Genomic DNA, 20,158 nt, shown 5'->3' with positions numbered 1-20,158 from the left:
AAACAAACAGAAGCCACAGATAATTTTTCTGCTAAAGAATGATCTCTGATTGTTTGTGCCACAGAGGCAGATAAATGCCAAAAAGACAGATCCCTCTGCCTCTGAGATACTGTCCTGTATAATATAAAGTTAATAGCAAAGTAATAACGAGCTTCCAGTCCTGACATAAAATATAAAGTTATGCTTGCTAGATGCAAGCTTCATGATCTATAACCTGTGAATCCCTGTGACCATAGCACAAAAGTCTCTACCACACTGGCAAAAGAAGAGCAAAAAGCCAATGGAAACCTGGACAGCTTTTCACCAGGAACACACCATGTTTTCAGCCCAATTTTGCACATAAACCAGGAAATAAAATATTTTTTCTATTGGCTTGTGGCCTAAGGATATAATAACTATAAAAATATAACCAATAATAAGGGCTTACATTTCATAGAAACCAGATCTGCACTCACGTAATAGGTAGAGACAGGAAGGTTAAAGACAAGAATATGAATTTCTTCCACTGTACCATTCTGGAATGACTGGTTACCATTTGTATGGCTGCACTGGTTATGAGTCCTAGACATATACACGATGCCAGTGTGCCACATGGTAGTTCCCATCCCATTGATAAAAACAATTTATTTCTGCTAAAGAAAAAACATCTTTTTCATTCTTAGCCCATATTTGGCAAACATCAGCCAACATGTGAAGATTCTTCGAAGCTCCAGAAAAATGAAAACTGTTAGTTAAAACTGAAGCATTCAACTTCCACTAGTTGTAATTGCTCCTTTTATCATTCAGAGAGTGTAATAATAAGAGAACTTAGTATACTTACTAAATGCCTTTTCTTGGACACTTTAAAAATACAAACTTCCTGCAGTGAATTGAAACTGACTGTGGCAATACCCTCACACAGATGTATGTTTCTTGCTACCAGAAGAAAAATTCTGGAATTATGATTACTAGTTAGGGTTGCAAGCAAAATTTGGCCCTGTATTTTTACTTTTTTTTTCTTTTTTTTTTTTTTTTTTTGCTTATGTGTTTCAAGATATTGCCTGACCAGCAGTGAAAACCCCACCTTTTTGAAAGCGTCAGACTTTCCTCCAAATATGGTTGCTTTAATAAACTGAAAACAGGGTGGAAAGAATGGCTTCAGACTCTCAAGAAAGTGAGTAGCTGCCTTCCAGGAAATTACGCACTTACGTGGTGTATGTCCTGAATCAAAATTAGTTTATTCAGGGACATCATAAAATCTCCCGCTGATATTCCTTTACAAAGTCCATGGAAAATTCATGATGTAACAACTACAGCTTCTCATTTTTTAGCCATTTCTCTCCACTGTACATTAGACAATGGTCACGACTCACACAGCAATTCCTGACGATATTACACTATCCTCACAATAGTCAGTAAAACAAAAACAACACTGGCTTAGGCAGCAACACTTCTGCGCCTGTTTGAACAACATCTATTCAAATAATCAAACACTTACATGGAACTACTAAAAAGCACAATTAAGATAAAATGTATTAATAAATGTTTAATAGTTACACTTTTCCTGGTCTTCTGAAACTAAGAACCAATTTAATTTTATCTGATATTAAATTTTTATAACCAGGTGGTAGGAAAGCTTTACTAATTCTGGGAGAGAAATCCTGCTTTACATGCCAACCATGTGGTAACTCTTAAAGTTGCACCTATTAATTACAAACTATCTTAAAATTACAAAAGGGCAACTGAAACAACACTAGCTTTCAACTATGTCTCAGTCCAAAATAATGGATTAATCTATATGTAGTCTCTAATTTTCACCCAGGGACATTCTAGCAGACTCTTGCAAAATCTTCACAGTAGGTAATCTATTTGGGCCTTGTGAAAAAAAAATAATAGTAGACTTAGCATTCATTTAAAGAAGAAAGCCAGTCTTTACAATTCTACTTCCTTCAGAAAAAACACCAAAAATACCCTCCACCCCCCCAAGCAATTATTCAAAGTCCCAGCTACCAAATTTGATGCAGACCTTGGGCATACTGATTTGATTTTACAAAAACGAGAAAAAGAAAGGTAAACAGTGAGCGAATGTACTATTTGTGCTGTAACATGGTATTTGACTTGCGTTACTCCCCAGTGCAGAGGAACTCCCTTGCTGGAGAAAATATAGCAAAGAGTAAAGACAGCTTTACTGACCTGTGTGCTGCCGCCGATGCTTGGTGAGGGCATGACGTGTCCCGCCGGCAAAGCCACAAAGGTCACAGAGGAACGACTTCTCGCCTGTTGCAACAATAAACAGATGAGGGACTGCGGAGGTCACAGATCATTAAAACATATCTATCAAGGCTTTCAGGGTTACTAATTCCTCCAATCAAATGTTTCCATGTAAATATGTCAAATGGGAATGAAATTACCACTGCGGTTTATTGACTGTGATAAAATCTGAAAAGCACCACTGAACATAATTACATACTTGTCAGACCCATAAAAATTAGCTTTATTATCAATGGAATGGTTTTGTACAACTTCATTTCTGTTAGATGTCTTCCAGATGGGGCTGCTTTATGCACTTGAACAGTTTTTATGCATATCCTGATTTTTTACAATTCCCATACATCTGGCCTTTCTGTGCTGAGTAAAGATTGCCTGGAAAAAAAGTTAATATACTGTATATATGATTCTGCTTAAATAAAATATATTGAATTTACTAACAAATTAAGGGTACTGAGAAATTTTCAACAGACTAGATCACAGTCATCTTTAGTTACCTTCTATTTATTAATAAGTATTAAATTATTTTCTTGAATATACAGAAGAGCCCAGGCAACAATAAAAGCCACATTATTCAGTACCAGTGGCAATTCAGCACTGTTTATGTTTCTAAAGTTTTCATGACATAAAGAAAACAGGTCTGGGGATTGCTACTGAAACTGCAGCAGAACTCATATTGTTCATCTTCAAATAATTCTTCATTCCAGACCTCTGGACCAATTTAAGAGATTTTGGCAAGCTCAACACTCATTAAAAGTGAGTAAACACTCTCCTTTTAGTTTGGGTTTTTTGTTTGTTTTTTTTTGTTGTTGTTGTTTTTGTTTTGTTTGTTGTTTGTTTTAATAGAAGCTAGGATTGTGCCCCATTGTCTGTAAATACAATCTATCATTTCACAGCAGTATTTTTACTCGGTATGTACTAACATGCACAGCAATCTTAGCCCATGAAGGCCATATGGAAGGTCATTATGACTTAATAATGCTAACCTTAGATATAGACTCAATGACCTCAAATAAGACTGAAATTTTCAAAATATTTTTTTTTTAAAGAATTGCATTAGTCTTTGGAGCCAAATTGTCTCTTTTCACACTAACATAGTGGAGAGCGGGCTGGTGGGGCCATGATGTGGAATTCATTCCCCGTGGGGAAGGAAATTTAGTTTCTACAAAAGATGGCTGGGTTAAGAGGTCAGGTTTCAAATTTCCAAGTCCTTCTGTGAAGACAGAGGGATGGAAACCTCCTTGTTGTTTATTCTCACATAACCAGGCAAGCTAATTCATGAACTTTCTGGAAAAACACAGTGCCTCAGTTAACTTCAGATGCCATTAACATAAGCAAGAGACCATCTTGTGAGTGGGAGCTCCCCAGAGAGCACCAGAGAGACCAGTTGCCCTCTCCCTCCACTGCCTCCATGTAGGCCCCAGAGGAATCCCAGCTCCCCACCCCAGTCGCTGCAGCATGGGAGTCCTTGGGCCCTGTGCTACAAGAAGAAAAGTAATTCCTTCAAAGTTTCTAAGGCAGCCTGCTCTAAAATGGGATCATAAAAATGCTGATTAACCTCTACCAGGTAGCTAGGCTATGAAATGTGATTGGAACATATTAATCTCCATTTCAGAATAAAGGAAATGGTATATTGTTATTTTCTGCAAATAAATCTAGGTCATGAAAAGCAGACTGAAACAGGATTTTGGGACTTCTTGAAAATTTGGTCCATTGATGAGAGTATCCCAAGGCAGTATCTAAGGCGTGAAATAATTTGGGCACCTCCCTTTAGGAGTCAGCTCTAGCCATCTGTGATTACAATTGAATTTTAAAAAACCCAAACAAACAGAAATATCAGAATTGAAACTCATCCTATCACATGAAGAATGCATATGTGCAAAATGATGTAACAAACTCCAAATTTTACTGCAAAATATTTGTCAGTAATATTATTGCTAAGGTTATACATGATTTTTACACAGAGATTTCTGCATAATCTCTTTCTTTTGGTGTTTTTTGTTTTTTTGTTTTGGTTTTTTTTTAAATCAGGATCTTTGGCATGTAGCACTTCATCAAAACATCAAAGAAAAGGAATAGAAGGACTACACATAATTATTAATTATAATTAAATATTAATTAGTAAATTTTAAGTATAAATATTTCTAAGTAGCTGCAATGCCTAACACCCCAGCATAAAATTCACACTTTAAAGTTAAATGCTGTTACATGCCTACCAAGAAATTGCTCGTCATCTATATATTGCCATAAATTAGCTCATGTTGCATTTAACGTCTAGGAGCAAGCTTCAGTATGGACTGCAGCTTCATACACTAACGAGGACACAGGCTACCCATACCATCTTTGCAAACTCATGGATTAGCTAGGTAGTTTATATTTGGGACTTTAGAACAGCTTCTTGAGCCACAGAGAAATGATTCAAAACCAACCAACAGCTTTAAAATAGGGAAATTGATCCATTCCATACAATTATTTGCCAGTTAAATATTCCACACTCCTCTAGGTCAGATCTGGGAGCTGTCATGCAGGCAGGGCTCTTTAAGGAGTCAGTGAGGCTTTGGATCTGAAAACCTGAGACTGGAGGAGGTTTGGCCCCTGCTTTTTAAGCTCAAGAAAGGTGGTGATGTATTTGATTTTTTTGCAACGTTCATTTTCAGGGACATTAATGAATTAATTACCTTATTTGTGTATGTATTGTGGTATATGCATAAATACATGTATCCACACAGACACACAGAGAAAACTTCATCGCCTGTGACTTTAAGTTCAACTTCACACCATTTCCTAGCCCTGAAGCTTGATGTGGGTTGAATCCCTCATATCTAGGCAAAATATTTCATCTCATGTTACGGGCATGTATTGATATATAGATGTATTTTACATTCTTCTGGATATGCTTAACAATTTTATCATTTCAACTTCAGAATTTGCGACTTTAACTTTTGGGAAAATGTAAGGGCAATATTTCACTTGCTGTACAGGGGGCTGATCTAACTTGCCATGTTTATATGATAGCAGAAATGCAATAGAAAACGGTCCCTTTCTTAACAACTTGAATTAGTTTCAAGTGTGCCATTTTGCATTCAAATGTAGAAAGACACGGAAACCAATCCTTTATTTTCTATTAGAAAACAGCCACTGTCCCCTACCTCTCATTATGGTGCAGACTACAAGACCTAACAACAAAAATCCATATTATTGATCTAGCCAAGTCTCCACAATTATTCTTTAGAAGGAAACGCCGACAATAAATTACATCTGCACTGGCTTTTCATCTGCTGTTCGATATAAGTGATCTCTCAGGGCAGGCTGGAGACCTTAAATCGTCAACACCCTTGTCAAAGAAGCTAAGGAGGCCTGGGCTTCCCACAAACAGCTTTGGAGGAACTTTTAACCTACAGTTTCAAGCTATAGCATGGATTTTTAGAAAATTGGGGAGAATCTGTTCCGGAATAATAAACAAATATTTTTACTTCCAGTGAAAACACTGGGTTTGATGTCTGTAAGTAAATGGCCGGGCTGTAAGTACAGCATGATTTTTCCAAGTCTCTTTTTCCCTTTCTCAACCACACACATGTCTAAGTTCCTAGAAGAGCTCAGATAATGTAATGTCAACCTTACACCGCTTTTCTTTATGTACTATAATTATATGAAGCCTAATAGAATTTCAAAATCTGCATTCCATACATTTATTTCTTCTGAAACCAATGTCACATATTGGTTGTATGAAAAATGATATTTACTGTTATTAGCACTGAATGGTATTTTTAAGGACTTCGGCATATTTCACAGGCACTTATTTTCTAGACACTGCACTTGTCACAGCTTAAATTTTATTTAACTTCAAACCTAGAATTAACAATGCCTGTTCCCTTGCTTAAAGGTTCTGTATAACTTAAATCAATTAAATTTAAGCACATATTTTACAAAAATGCTCACTTGACCCATCTGAAATACATCACCAAATTTGATTTTTTTTTTCAGTAATTATGGTTCTCTGAAGAGAAAGAAAACCAAGCTTGTATTTCAGAGGGTATTTTACTTGAGCATACAGTGCCACACACACACACAAAGGCTGCAAGGATAGAAAAGGATTCCTATTAAAAATAACAAGTGCTGAAGAGCTTATTACTTCTGCTCTTTCCTTTGCACCTGTACTCAGTTAACTGAGCTTCTTTACATAAAACCTGGTTGTTTTCAGTCGCCAGCAGCTCTATCCACCATTTAATAGATATATAAAGGATTATTGCAGACACTGCTAAGAGGATGTTTACTTTTACATGTGTTTACTTCGTTAAAGAAATGAGTTGTGTTTGAGCGATCATCCCAGAAGCTCAATTAAACCAAACTCAGATGGCAAATCCCTAATTTCAGTCCGTGGCATGCTGTTCCCCAGCTCCAGCTGTTGTGGGGCAAGAACTGGAAGCAGAAGCTGGCACCCTCCAAAAATGAAACGGTTTCACTAATTGGCACAGGAGCGGTCACTCCCTTTCTGCCTCTGTCACCCATTTCTGCTGTGGCCCTAGGGAGAAACACATTCCAAACCTGTGTGAGTCCTAAAGTGGTCCTTCATGGCGGAGGCCGTGAGGAAAGAATAATGGCAGGTGGGCCAGGTGCACTTGAATGGCTTCTCTCCCGTGTGCAGCTTCATGTGGTTGTTCAGCGCCCACTTCTCTGTGAAGCTCCTGTCACACAGGTGACATGTAAATTTCCTAGGTAAGCAAGAGAGGAGGAATTAAAAGCCCGCACATGCACAAAGCAAGCAAAGGAGCGTATTTTTAACCCGAAGCATGGTAAATGCATAGACTTTCGTGAAGAGAATTGCAGACCAGGACTGTCATGTCTGTATAACCAGGCATTGATTTTTCTGTCGAGGCCTGGCACTTCAGCCATTTATTCTCTGCTTTGCGGTTGGGCCCAACGGGTTTGAAAAATTCTGTTACAGTCCAGTCACCCCTGAGGCAAATGTGAGAATAGATTTCACCTGTGCAGGCCCACACCACTTATCCAGGGCACTGGCTGTCAGAGCGAAGGCTAAATGAAAAGCTATCCATACTAAACTACTCAGACAATCACACTGCTCGGTGCCATGCTGCCGCTGCTGCCGCCACTGCCTTGCCGGCTTGAAATACTACTTGTAATAACGCTGTTGCGATAATAAACAAAAACTGTTTCAAAACGAAAATGCAGTTTTTAAAAGGGGTTGCAGAAACCGAAGTAAGTGTTTTCTGATAATGCATTCTCCTCCCCAGTGTTACCACAGGAAACATAAAAGATCCCAGTCGTGGCAAGGAAGGAAGGAAAAGGCAATTCATTCTGCTGAGCAGAGCCACTGCACTTCTTTGCACTGCAAGATAACTTCGTAATATCATGCAAAGCCAGCCTAAATCTGTGGAAACCTTGTTTCACATTTCGGGTTTCATGCTGTGAATTTTGGTAAAGCAGACACCCTGATTCAGATGTTTGTGTTTTACAGCTGTAATACTGCAGCTGAAAAGGCTTTGTCCCCCTTTCTCAACATTGGGCTGCACCTTCATATTATGCCTCACTGTCTCAAATACAACGTGAATTTTTATGCTGGCAAATTAAAAAAAAAAAAATTAACAGAGAGATCTAAGCCACAAACAATCTTTTATTATTGTCTTGCATGACATTTTAAATGTTTCTTCATGTTTTGCAGGAATAAAATTAGTCTCCCCTGCTAGGAAAAAGAAATATATATATGTAAATATATAAAAGCCTAGAAATACAGAACCAGAGGAACTCCCTACAAAGTTATTAAAGTAAATCTGACTGTGTACAGAGAGGTATATCAATAGAGAAAATGTAAAGCACCAGGTAAACTTTAATAGCAGGGTAACTAGCCTCAGCCTCCTCATACATGTGAGTTTACTTATTTAGTAGGTATGGAAGCACACTATGTGGTTATTGCTATAGCCCTGTTAATTCAATAACAGCAGCAAAAAAAGGCAGTGAAATACATACTGTGACATTGCTGCTATTATTTAAGTGTTCAGCATTACATTGTAAAAATCCTTTTTCTTATCTGGGAAAAAATCATATGGGCAGAGGTGCTGCAAGAAGGGCCTGTGCTCTGCAGAGGACATGTGGAAGCAGTGCAGGTCAAGAGGTGATGACAGAGAGAGATGACCAGGGTGTCAGTAGGTCAGGTTTATGAGGAGAGTATAGATTTCACCTCTTTTACCTACCTACACCATAGAGAACAGATCATTTGGCCTCCATACAACTAAAACTAGGCTTTTCAGATTTAAAAACATTTAGTGACAAATTTGGTAGACTTCAAAATAATCAGTGATATTTTTGTAAGAATGGGTTGTGTGGTCTGGTGATAACCGCACCATTTTCAACAGCAACTGTCCTAGCCTACGAAATTCCCCTATTTCACTTGTCTAGACTGTTTTTCCACTGTTTGCATTGTGAGGTCCATCTCTTATGCCTGCCTTATCAAAGATGCATTATTTCTGGCAAGTTACAAACAAAATGATTAAACCAGATATGTCACTGTCCATAATCTAGGAAAAAGCTAAATGTTTTAATATGTTAATACTATAATTTGCACTCAGTAGGTTTTTTCCTAAACTGCTGCACAAATACAGCAATTTTCATATATGTATAATAAAGCTAACTGAAAATTTCTTTAAAGGACTTACTTAAAAATTAATAATCTATGTTAAGCAACCTATTTAAACAAATGCTAATTTCTCCCCCCAAAAAACATATTTTCACAAACAGAGAGTGAAAGATGAAGAAGACTTGTGTACAGTTCTGCTATATCCCAAAGGAAAAAACCCACCATATATATGCTGAATTGAAAACAGACTTTCAAATTACTATATCACTTGATCACTGCTTAGTGGCACTAGCGAATGACAAATATAGCTAAATACTTCCAAATGCACAGTAAAAAAATATCATGTCCGTATATCTCCCTGACAGGTCTTCATGCATTTCACATTTCAAAAGCGTGACAGGGATCTTATTTCTAAGATAAATTCCCCTATCTACTTATTTCCTCGTGTATTTATTGTAGATCTAACCTTCTACTACAAGAAATAAATAAGCAGGTTAAGTAGATGCTATCTTTTAACAAATAGTTTCTCCAGACTGTATTACAACTTTATGAATGTAAAATAAATCCCTCATTTTTAAATCCACCAAGACGTACATTTAACAGTATTGCACCTATTGAACCTCAATGTGTACTCTATTATTCACACACAATAAAAATGTTAAAATAACACTGAGAGTCTGTCTTTGAAGTGACAAAAGCCAGAAAAATCAGAATTAAAGCTGCGACTCCATCTCTAACCAACCCCTGTGTGTGCCTTTGGTAGCAGTCCAAACAGAGTTTCTGACCTCTGTTAAGCTATCTTTGTATTCTTTTTTCCTTCCCCCCCCCTTTTTTTTTTTTGTTTTATTTTTTTTATTTATTTATTAGTTGCCCTAAATGGAGAAGGATAGAAACAGATCACAGGAGGCTCTAGTGATGATAGTGATTTCTACTTGTCTCAGGTTCAGAGACAGTACAGCTGCTTAGGCACTTCAATGTAGATATTTTTGTAAATAAACAATTGTTAAATTAATCAGGCTTTTTTTTGTTGTTTCTCAGTGCTTTTAGACTTGGAATATTTTAACAAGTTTCTGTTGCTCACTTCCAACATTTGCAACAGAATTTCATGCAAGAATTACTGATCAAAGTTTATGACAGTTTATATTGTCATACATATGTTGAACATTCTTACTCAAGCACAAGATATAAACAGTACTGCTGCTGATTTCCTGATGTTTTGTATCCACCTGTGGTTAGCAAAGGCCCTTTTAACAATTTTTCTCAAAGGAAAGGTTGCAGTGTCGGCCAGTTATCACAAACTGGTTGGCAGCAGCACCAGCAGAGTGTGGTTTACAAGGAATATAGGGAAAGAAATTTATCCATCCAGAGTTTAACAAGGAATGTTTGGTTTGTTTTTTTTTTCCACAGGGTTCCTGGTTCATTCAACATGCAAGATGGCCCTGCTCTACAAGCATCATTTTGTGGAGAAGACTTTTGCCTTTCAAAATACTTCTCACATGAAGTTTTCTGACATTTTTTTCCCCCTTTTGGACAGTAACCCATATGCCTTAGCTCTGTTTCAATTGTTAAACCCCATGTTTTCCTACAGAACAAACAACAAAATAAACATTTCAAATTTTTGAAAAAAAACCCCACTTTCACACGATCCATCAGTGGGGCCTGCATAAATTTATGCCACCATTGATAAAAAGACAACACATATCCTTTACACGAACAAATGCAGGAATTGGGGACTGCATTAGATCTCGACAAAATTTGCTAATGGTACAAGAAACCTAATATATGCCATATTAAACTTACCCTTCTTGCTGAAAGCACAAACCACAATTCATCAGCTCTTCTGTCCCTACATTATACACCCTCTCTCCCTTCACTTACCTTTTCCTGATCCTATGTTCAGTCATCTTTTTCTCAGTCCTCCACCTTAGCACCCATTTTTGTCATCTTCCTTGCTGCTACTTAAAACCTCCTACACACACAAACACAGCTTCCTATCCTTACTCTTAACCCATAACACTCACATTGACAAAGTTATAGTCAACAAAAAAGGGTATCTCAAAGTGTAAGAAAAATTAAGTTTCGCTCAGAAAACATAGTATGCATAAAATTATCACACATGAAGTGTATGTGTTCTTTTCTTTTTCGTGGGCTGATATACTTTCCAGGGATGGTTATGCAGGAACGGAATATAATTGATGTTTTCCAAATTCAAAATTTCTGCATTGGAAACCACATAGATCTTGGGCCCTGAAATCTGATGGAAAGCTGCATTTTCAAGACCTGAATAATTCACTGTCAGGTGGGGGGTGGGGTAGGCAGGGAAGGGGTTTTAAAAATTTCATAGTAATTTTTCAGCAGGGAATCCAGATGCTTATTAGTTCAAATATTACTACACAAAATCTATGCAGAAGACATCGATGATATAATTATACTGATTCCATCACATCTTCCTAATAAGCACCTACCAGAAACACAAGCTTCCTATGTGATAGTTATAGAAAGAGAATGTTCTTACCCTCAATAGTCTTGCAAGGAGACGGGTATGGCAGTAGGATGGAAAGCTGTGGAACATACCTAAAAGCAACACTGAACTGTGTACCATTTTTGCAGATTACTAAAACTGGATTATGACCTTAAGTGGTAACCCCAAATCCAACAAGCAAATATATTCCTCTAAGTTCTTGAAGTTTGTGTAATTGATCTGGCTTTATTCTGGTGGGTCACAACCTACTGTTGAAATATGTGTATAAATTTTAAGATGTAATTGCACCACTAAACTGTACCTGTTTTTAAGCATTTAAAAATACATAAATCAATAAGTGCCAGTAAGCACCTATCAGAGGACAGTCTGAAACATGCAGTTATCCTGAGAAAAGGATACTTGCATGGAAGAATTGCATACTGATGCCTCAAAAACAAATGCAGCTTGGAAAACTGAGCAATGTGTGAGGTAATTTATCACACCTTTGAAAAAAGCAAACCAACAAAAAAATATGGTACATTCAACACACTTGTTCAAATGGGTCTGAAAACTTGACTACATCACATTCTGAAAAGTCTCTCAAAAATTGCACCGGGGGGGAGCCTGCACTTATCAGCACTCATATTTCTTCAGCTCCGAGGGAAAAAAAGTGTTTTCACAACTGCCATTGCCTCAACTCTCAGTCTTAAAATAAGATTGTTCTGTCTGACTTGTGCATCAGCAATAGGTTACGCTCATCAATTTCTGACCTTTGCTTCAGCTTTTAAATATCACCGATTTCAAATTTACCTGTCCTAACACACTGGCCTGAAAGCCTTGTGTCACAGAAGTGACAAAATTGGCCCGTTGCATTCAATGAAGCAGCACAGCAGAGGAAAATGTAGGCCTGTAGCTACAGGTTGGTTAACAACTCCACTAGCAATATACAAGCTAGAATACATCTCTTTCTTCAGTCTCTCCTGTGACTCTGCAGTACATTTTGAGGTGAAATGTAGTCAAAATTCAGACTTCTTGCAATTTAAATTTCTATGTTCCAAATTAAAAATATCTTCAAACATAAACAAGTATAAACAAAGTAGGAGTAAAATTACTTTATGTGAGGAAAACGGCCTTACAAGCCAACTGAAAGATGTGATGCAACCACCAGACACAGCCTCATGATTCCCATTGTATTCATTAAGGTATAATGGAAAGTTTTAAATTTATCATCTTCCACAGGGTTATAATATTCTGTCAATTTTGTAACATTAATTTTGCTGCAGAGCTTTTTATAACATAGAATCACTTAAAATAGTGTGACAGCCTACTGTTTAATGCACATAAAGGTATGTTTCATTAACACTACTCTATGAGGTTTTACTAGGACAAATATATAATGTAGAAAAAAATGAACATCTGTATATAATAGTAGGGATTCAAAAGCTTTTATGCCAATAAAACTTACAGTTCCATTTGAACACTTTTTTCTTTACCTAAAGGATTCTAGAACATGGCACTGGAACAGAAATCCTGGATTAACACAATCTAATGGAACAGTGCTATAAAATGGGCACATTTTTTGCAGTTCCATTACCTTTATCAGTTGCTCTCCATCATTAATTTCTCAGTTGTGACTACAATGCATATGACAATGTTTTTGCCTAACAAAAGCTTGGTCTGCCCTAAACCTATTCTGGATAAATAAATCTCATAGATTTATATTCGATTCTGAGGGGAGAAAATTATGAAAGATTTTCAATTCTGAGGAAGAAAATAAATCAGTTGACTAAATGTTCTACAGAAGCACAAGTAGCTCGTGGCATTCAGGCAGAGGCAGAAGGAAAAAACAGTACTGTAGTTCAGTCTATAAATTAGACTGAATGTGACTCATCCACATGTTTGTAAATACATGTCTTTAATTTTTAAGAGGAACCTACACTGTACTGGAGTTCAGAAGACCAGATTCAAACCACTAGGATCTTTATGACTCTAAACACAGATTATGCTATCAAATGCCTGCACATTTTAAGAGATGAGACTACCCTGAGATACCATGTATGTTCCAAAGGTTACAGCAAGATGTCATTTACATACTCAGAACATCTCCAAAGATGGATACAGTTAAAGCAAAGCTTGTGTTTAGAAATGTCTTTTCATTTCAATTTTAATTAAACCATTATCTGTCTTCAAGGTTTTTAGAAATTTCTTTCCATACATTTTGAAAATAGAAGGGAAATCAAGATAAATATTTGAACTCAAAATTATTGGCACCATGATACCAGTGGTTGTTTCCTGTTTCACAAAGAGAAACAGTTCCTACGTTTTAACGATGCTTTTGATATTTGCTGTCAATTATTACGTTTTTTTTTACTTTGGAAATCTAGCAGCTCACCACCATAAAACTAGTATCTTACAGCAGAATAGCAATGTTGACAGTGACTTGTGTCATTAGAATAAATACCAATAGCCAATAAAATCAACTCACAGACTGGTGATGCTTGAAAAGCAATGGTTACATATTAATTTTGAGCTAAATCTTACCATCCCCTCTGAGATGGAACACCCACTCAGGTAAGAGTTGACCTGTTATTCTACTGCATGTTTGCAGGAGCAGACTGTTAACAGCAAGTTTTGCTGTATATAAAGTTAATAGTTTAAGCCTTGAGCAGAGCTCCCATGAAAAGTTTCCTCTTCAGGATGGATATCTAACTAGGTCTAAGAGTCAAACTAGACTGTAGTCTAATTAAGTATAATGTTTGCAAAAAAACCTTCAATCCTGTACTAGACCTGAGTAGACAAAATAATTTTTTCTTCCAGGCTTCTGACTACCCCCATGCTCAAGTGTATATAATTTTAAAAGACAAATAAAACTCATCTCTCTATATTCACCAGGTGCTGGAGATCAGCTTTTCTTTGTAAATTTGCAATCAGCTACTTGGGAGTTCTCACATTTCTGATTTTTCTAAAATGCTAAAGTCTTCTACCCTTGGCATTCTATCGTATCCAAAAAACCCAGCACATAATAGCTAGAAACCAGGAGATACTGACTCTTACTCTGAACAACAATTAATTCCCAACTTAATTAAAATCTTTATTAAAAATACATTTTTTAAAACTCTAAAGGCCTTACAAAAGTGATGAAAACTACTCTTTTGCTAACAAAACGAAGGAAACACAATGAGTTTAATTTAGGTCACAGTGACATCAGAGAGGTTTATTTATTGCCAGCTTTGTTGCATCCAACAAAGCTTTAATCTGTGACACGCTGTAGCTTGTAAAACAGCAAAGTGGTATGGTATCAGAGAAACTACACCATGCCATGCATTTCTGGAAATGTCTTGTGTCAAGCACATTACACTCAGCAACATCATCAAGAAAAAAGAGATTTGGGGGGTGTGTGTGCATGTGATTTCTGTTTACATTTACAGTTGAAACAGCCTTTGAAAACTCCTATAAAGACTACATACTGAGAGACAGCTGTTTTTATGCAGTCAGAGATGATGAGAGTACAATGTTTTTATGAAGCTGAAAATCAGGGTAGACCTTGGGTTTTACAAAGAAAAAAGGTGAAAATCAAGGCTTGCTTCCATGAACTGCAGAGCTCATCCAGCATCAGACACATACATCTCAGTAGGACAGAAGGGTGGGAAAACTGGAAGATTTCAGCATGTATGGGACAAGGATTATTTTGCTTTTTCAAGTCAGAGTTTCATCAGGTATTACAGGAAATGGAGTGCAACAGCTAAGTCTAATGTGGACATTCAGTTCCAAAGCCCCCTCCCAATCCAGCCATGTTTGGTTGACCCCTTGCAACTCTTAAGTCTTTTGGGAGCACCTTGGGAAATGCTAAACCATTGTGGATAGATTAACAAAGCCTGGAAAACTACAGTGGCCTGATGGACGTGTGGCTGCCAAGAAAGTGACTGAGTAAGGCTTTAATGTTACATTTGCCTGAAAAGAAGGTTCCTCTTAATTTTAACAAAACGCATATTGGGAATTATATGTATTTGTAGCTCAGCTAATTCTTAATTAAATTTTAACATATGCTGCTATGCTTCAGACTGCTTAAAACATCAGACTTACTCAAATCCACGTGCCAGCAATAGTTTGTATCTGGTGGTTAATTTAACCTGAGTACAGCTACCAGTAAGAAAAGTTCACCTGCTAGTGAGAAGCCCAGATTTCCCTGTTTGTTTGTAAACCTCCCCAGCATGGTCTAATTCTAATAAGAGAGTCATTCACAGTATAACTCTGTGCTGCAGCGCTGACAAGTAGACAAAGACTTTGATTTTGACAACTGCATTTTAAAGGTATTTTCTAAAAAAAAAAAAAAAGTTCCAATGCTATAGCCACTAAAAAAAATTAATTTACTATGGATGCATGGTTCGTGTATTTCTTTAAATTGAGGAGAAATGAGAGAAAATGTCCTTAGAGCCAGACAGAAGGTATCTTAAATATATAGGGGAGCAGAAACCACACATTTTGTATGTTTTTCAGCATTTTTTTCTCTTTTAAATCAAATTGCTCAGTCAAATAATCATTTTACAGGAAAAAAAAAATCAAAACTTAGAATTTTTTAATAAAACAGTTTTTATTCAATTAGTGGGTTGTTTTGTTTTTAAATCTTTGCTGTTTTTAATTTACTTTCACATGAAATCATAGTGAATAAAATAGAACCGTGATTTATAAAAAAATTCAAAAAGAAAATCAGAAAATTTCCTAAAGGAAAAATAAGACTATATGCTTAAAATAATGTATCACATAGTTACTAAAAATTTAAAGCAAGAAAAAATGGTAACATGTCTTTTATTTGATCTCTGCAGTTGATAACTTCCCACTAATTGATTTTTACAAAGTTATTTATTTTGGTATTGTATTTAGACAAATATCTGTACAGTCTTATAAAAGAATGACTGCTGATTTGTGATTTTAATAGGTTCTCAGACTCAGAGTCCACAGTTGTCACAGCACAGCAATACCAACTTACAGTATGATTTTACTGACATCAGTAAAATATCAGACAAACTCAGTTTGACTCAAATCAGCTATAAGCACTATTTTTTTTCTAAACCTAATATTATTATAATGCAATTTTTCATTATTAGTCCAATTCAACTTGTATTGAAGTCAATGAGATTATACTGTGTTCTATAAGTATTAGATCAGGCTCTACAATGATGCTACGGCTACAACAAAATGAGTCTTGTCAAAAGGACTAAGATATAGTACATCAAGCTTACATTGTTAACAAATTATTAGTTTATTAAAAACTGAGTTTCCAAATTCTCATTTACTTTTCATCTGTTTGTTTATTGTATCTCAGCTGGCATAATCAAAATAACTGTTCATTTTCATTTTACATGAGCTGTTTCAGTCACTTTCATTTCCATGGTTTTGTCCACTGGCATAATGTTCGCAACAGTTTGCCAGCATTACTGAAAGATGTTTAAACTCAAGTAAAACATATGCTTTATAATTTTGCTTATATTATAGCAAGGGGAAGACTGATACTGACCTTAAAAGATTTTCAAGTACTTAAACAAAATTTCCACTTTAAGCATTGGTCAACCTTTCAAGACCCCTTTGAAACTGGGTTTTGTAAGATTTTCTTTTGATTTCCTTGTGATTTAGGCAAAACACCATAGCACTCAGTTGGCAGAGAACGTTGAATTAGGTCAACTTAGTATTATTTGTGATAATAGTGGAAGCACAGTACAGCGAGATGATAAGACTGATATAATTGTTTTAATATAATACGCAAAATGTTGCACATGTGGAATACAAGAATCGAGAGTAAAGAGGAATATTATATGTTTGAGAAAATAATGAAAATCCAGCTAAAATTCATGGTCTTTTTAATATCACACATTTTGCTAAAATGCCAAGTGATATTCAGAGTGCTGTGGTGAGTCTTAAATCATATATATTCTGTCTACTGTAAAAACTGCACATTCAAAAATAATTAAAGCCAATATGTCTAAACTACAACACATAAACTGATGTACAATCTCATTAAAAATATACTGAGACTTCTGTAGAAAGCATCCCAGGATTCAACAGGAAAAATGTCTATTTGAGAGTATTATATAGTATTTATCTCTATTTTAATGGAATGTTTATCACTAATGTGCTAGCAGAAGCTTTCTTCTCAGAAGGTTAACTCTTTGAAATTAAACAAAAATTAGCACATGGGAAGTGTTTAATTGTTGTTCTCTCCTTATTTTTAAATGGAGGATGTGCATAACATTACCAAGATATGCATGTATTTTTAATCAAGATATTATCATTCAAGGTTGTGATTCCTAAGCAAAATGCAGTTCCCCTTCTAAATATAAACACAAGAGGATCAGAGCATTGTTGCGCAAATCGTTATGCTTTTAACAGCTGCTCATTTATGGTGTCTATAATTTTGGAAACAATAGGAATGTGAACAATTGACTTCATGCACAGAAATGGATTCTTCTGCCAGGTATGTTCCCCTAATTGGTCATGTTTCTGCTATGTCTTACCTTCTTATGACCTGGAGATTAATTTTTTTTAAGATTCTTCCAATAAATCTAAAGAAGTTTCATTACAATTTTTAAATAATTGGCACTGCCTACTTAAGAAAACATAAATATGTGCAACAAAAACTACAATAACCCTGAAGTCTAAGATCTAAGTACTTCCATTTTCACGGTTTCATCCCTAAATCTTCAGATCGACAAAACAGTAGATTTTCAGTACAGCAGATTACTTTTATTAAACTACATTTCAGATGTATTTCAATCATATTTTATTACCCTTTAAAATTAAATGAAATCAGAAGATTTAGAAGATTAAATGTCCTTAAAAAAGATTAGACTATCTTTCCTATTATAATGTAGTTTTATTTCTAAGTTTTCTTCTCAGTCTGTCCATACCAAAATATGACCCTGTCAGCAACAAATAAAGTATTTGGTAAGTTTAGATCATGGACTGCTTATTATTGGCTACAGTAACTCTGAAAGCACACCTGGATAGTCATTTCCATGATATAAATACTGTAGAGTCAACCACAGCTGATCTAAAAAGCAGGATATTTTTCCATGTCAGGTCTGGTCTGATGAACCATCAGGCAAATGACAGTGCCATCAGTCATAAACCATTACCAGTCTCTTAGAATTTCAGAAAGAAACATATCTCAGTCTCAAACATGGTAGCAGTGAAACTAATACAGATACCCAGAACTTATGCACAGGTTTTTCTGCTACTCCATTGCAACTGCTTACTTTATCAATTAATCTGAGTACTTCTCTGTTCAGGAAGACTGCTCAGCTATTGCTAATACAGTCCCAAATTTTAACACTGAATTTTGAAGGACTCTTATTCTAGACATTTTTCCAAGCTGTAAGGCTGAAAGTGCTAAACACACTTGCTCTTCATACACTTATCCCAGGGTGTTGTCTGCTCTTTTAGCTGAAAGCAAACCTCTAGTAAATTCCTATTTATCTCCTTGCCAATCAAAGAGTGAATGACTGACAGTAACAGAGCCTTATCTAGGACTCCTGTCTGTGGTGCATTCTACTAAATGATGTCATCGCTCTAGCAAAAGAAAATAAGCAGATTATTACAGTGACTAGAAGCAAACTAAACATTTGGATTTTTGCATGGACAGATTTACACACTGTCTGTCAGATAAAGCACAGTTTGCCTGCTGCTTACACAACAAGAATGTGCCTGACAGCTTCTTCCCAGCTTTAGTATCTGATTACATAAATAGGCCATTCCCCACCATTCCTAAAGACTGACAGACTGTCTTAGTTTAAAGAGCAATTTCTGACTATCAGCCTTTCTGTCTTGCACACGAGGCTGATTATCATCAGGGCACTTCCTGGAGGTCCAATCAGTTGGTTTTTCTCTTGAACTCAGGATGTTACAAAACTTATAGCCACAGGAATATTATGAAAATGAAAAATTATTCAGTAAAAATTTACCAGCAGTCACCCAAAACTTAAATCCCCTATCACAGTGAAAACTCTCACCGATTTCTTTGAGCATTTAGATAAAGAATTTAGGTGACTGCTATTTTCAAGGAACACAATGACCACATTTCGGGGAAAAAAGAATCTTAAAAAAAGACAAAGAATAAAAATGAATCAAACTGAAAAATCAAAAAACAAAAACAAAACCAAGAACAAACACCCACCTACCCACAAGTAACAAGTAACTTCTCTCCCTCTTCCCCATAAAAAGGCACTTTTTCCATGAGTGGGTCTCAGGAACTCATAGAGCAGCTCAATTGTCCAAGCTTGTAGTTGCCCTCCCAAATTAAACTTGAAAATTGTCATATAAAGGATCTTCATAACCCTCTGTGGTTTTTTATTAGTTCTGCAACTGTTAAGTCTTTTTTAATAATTCTGCTTTTCCACATCATATCTCAATAAAACTATACTTTAATTTAGATGCATATTACTGTTGCTAGTTGACGCAAATATTTTTAAGGTATGAGCATGTAAAAGACATGCCATTTTTCACAGCTAAATGTATGCAGGTGTTAATGAACTTATTGAAAAAATGGTTCTGAGCATCAAAAAGGGTAAACACATAATAACTCTGCTGTTTACAATGGTAAACAATTGCAAGTCATAACCACAATATTGTTCCTAGTTATTTCAGCTATAACTTGCAAGGCTTCATAGCCAGACAAACCAGATGAAATATGTTGCTGCAGGTCTGCTCTGATGGATCCCTCTGAAATATCCACATTATTGCTTTTATTTTATTATGTACCACACTTCATAACTGTACACAGCAGAGTACAATAAAAACTGCACTACACTCCTTTAAGTACTTATTAAATAGGTCAAAAAGTTACCATAACAAATAACTTGCTCTAC

At 36.0% G+C, this 20,158-nt stretch overlaps 1 protein-coding gene across 1 annotated transcript in view; it reads right to left on the bottom strand.

Moving 5' to 3' along the window:
• Window positions 1–20,158, bottom strand: part of ZNF407 (zinc finger protein 407) — a 344,407-nt gene that overhangs the window by 137,049 nt on the left and 187,200 nt on the right. Inside the window, exons 5-6 of the mRNA XM_055798527.1 lie at window positions 6,793–6,959; window positions 2,173–2,256 (exon numbers count right to left, since the gene is read on the bottom strand). Coding sequence (XP_055654502.1) covers window positions 2,173–2,256; window positions 6,793–6,959 — 251 coding nt within the window. The remainder of the gene's footprint in view (window positions 1–2,172; window positions 2,257–6,792; window positions 6,960–20,158) is intronic.

The sequence above is a fragment of the Falco peregrinus genome, chromosome 3 (genome assembly GCF_023634155.1).
Source record: "Falco peregrinus isolate bFalPer1 chromosome 3, bFalPer1.pri, whole genome shotgun sequence".
Classification (NCBI taxonomy): Eukaryota; Metazoa; Chordata; class Aves; order Falconiformes; family Falconidae; genus Falco; species Falco peregrinus.
The sequence above is the reverse complement of the archived record's forward strand: the minus strand, read 5'-3'. Positions and strand labels throughout refer to the sequence as shown.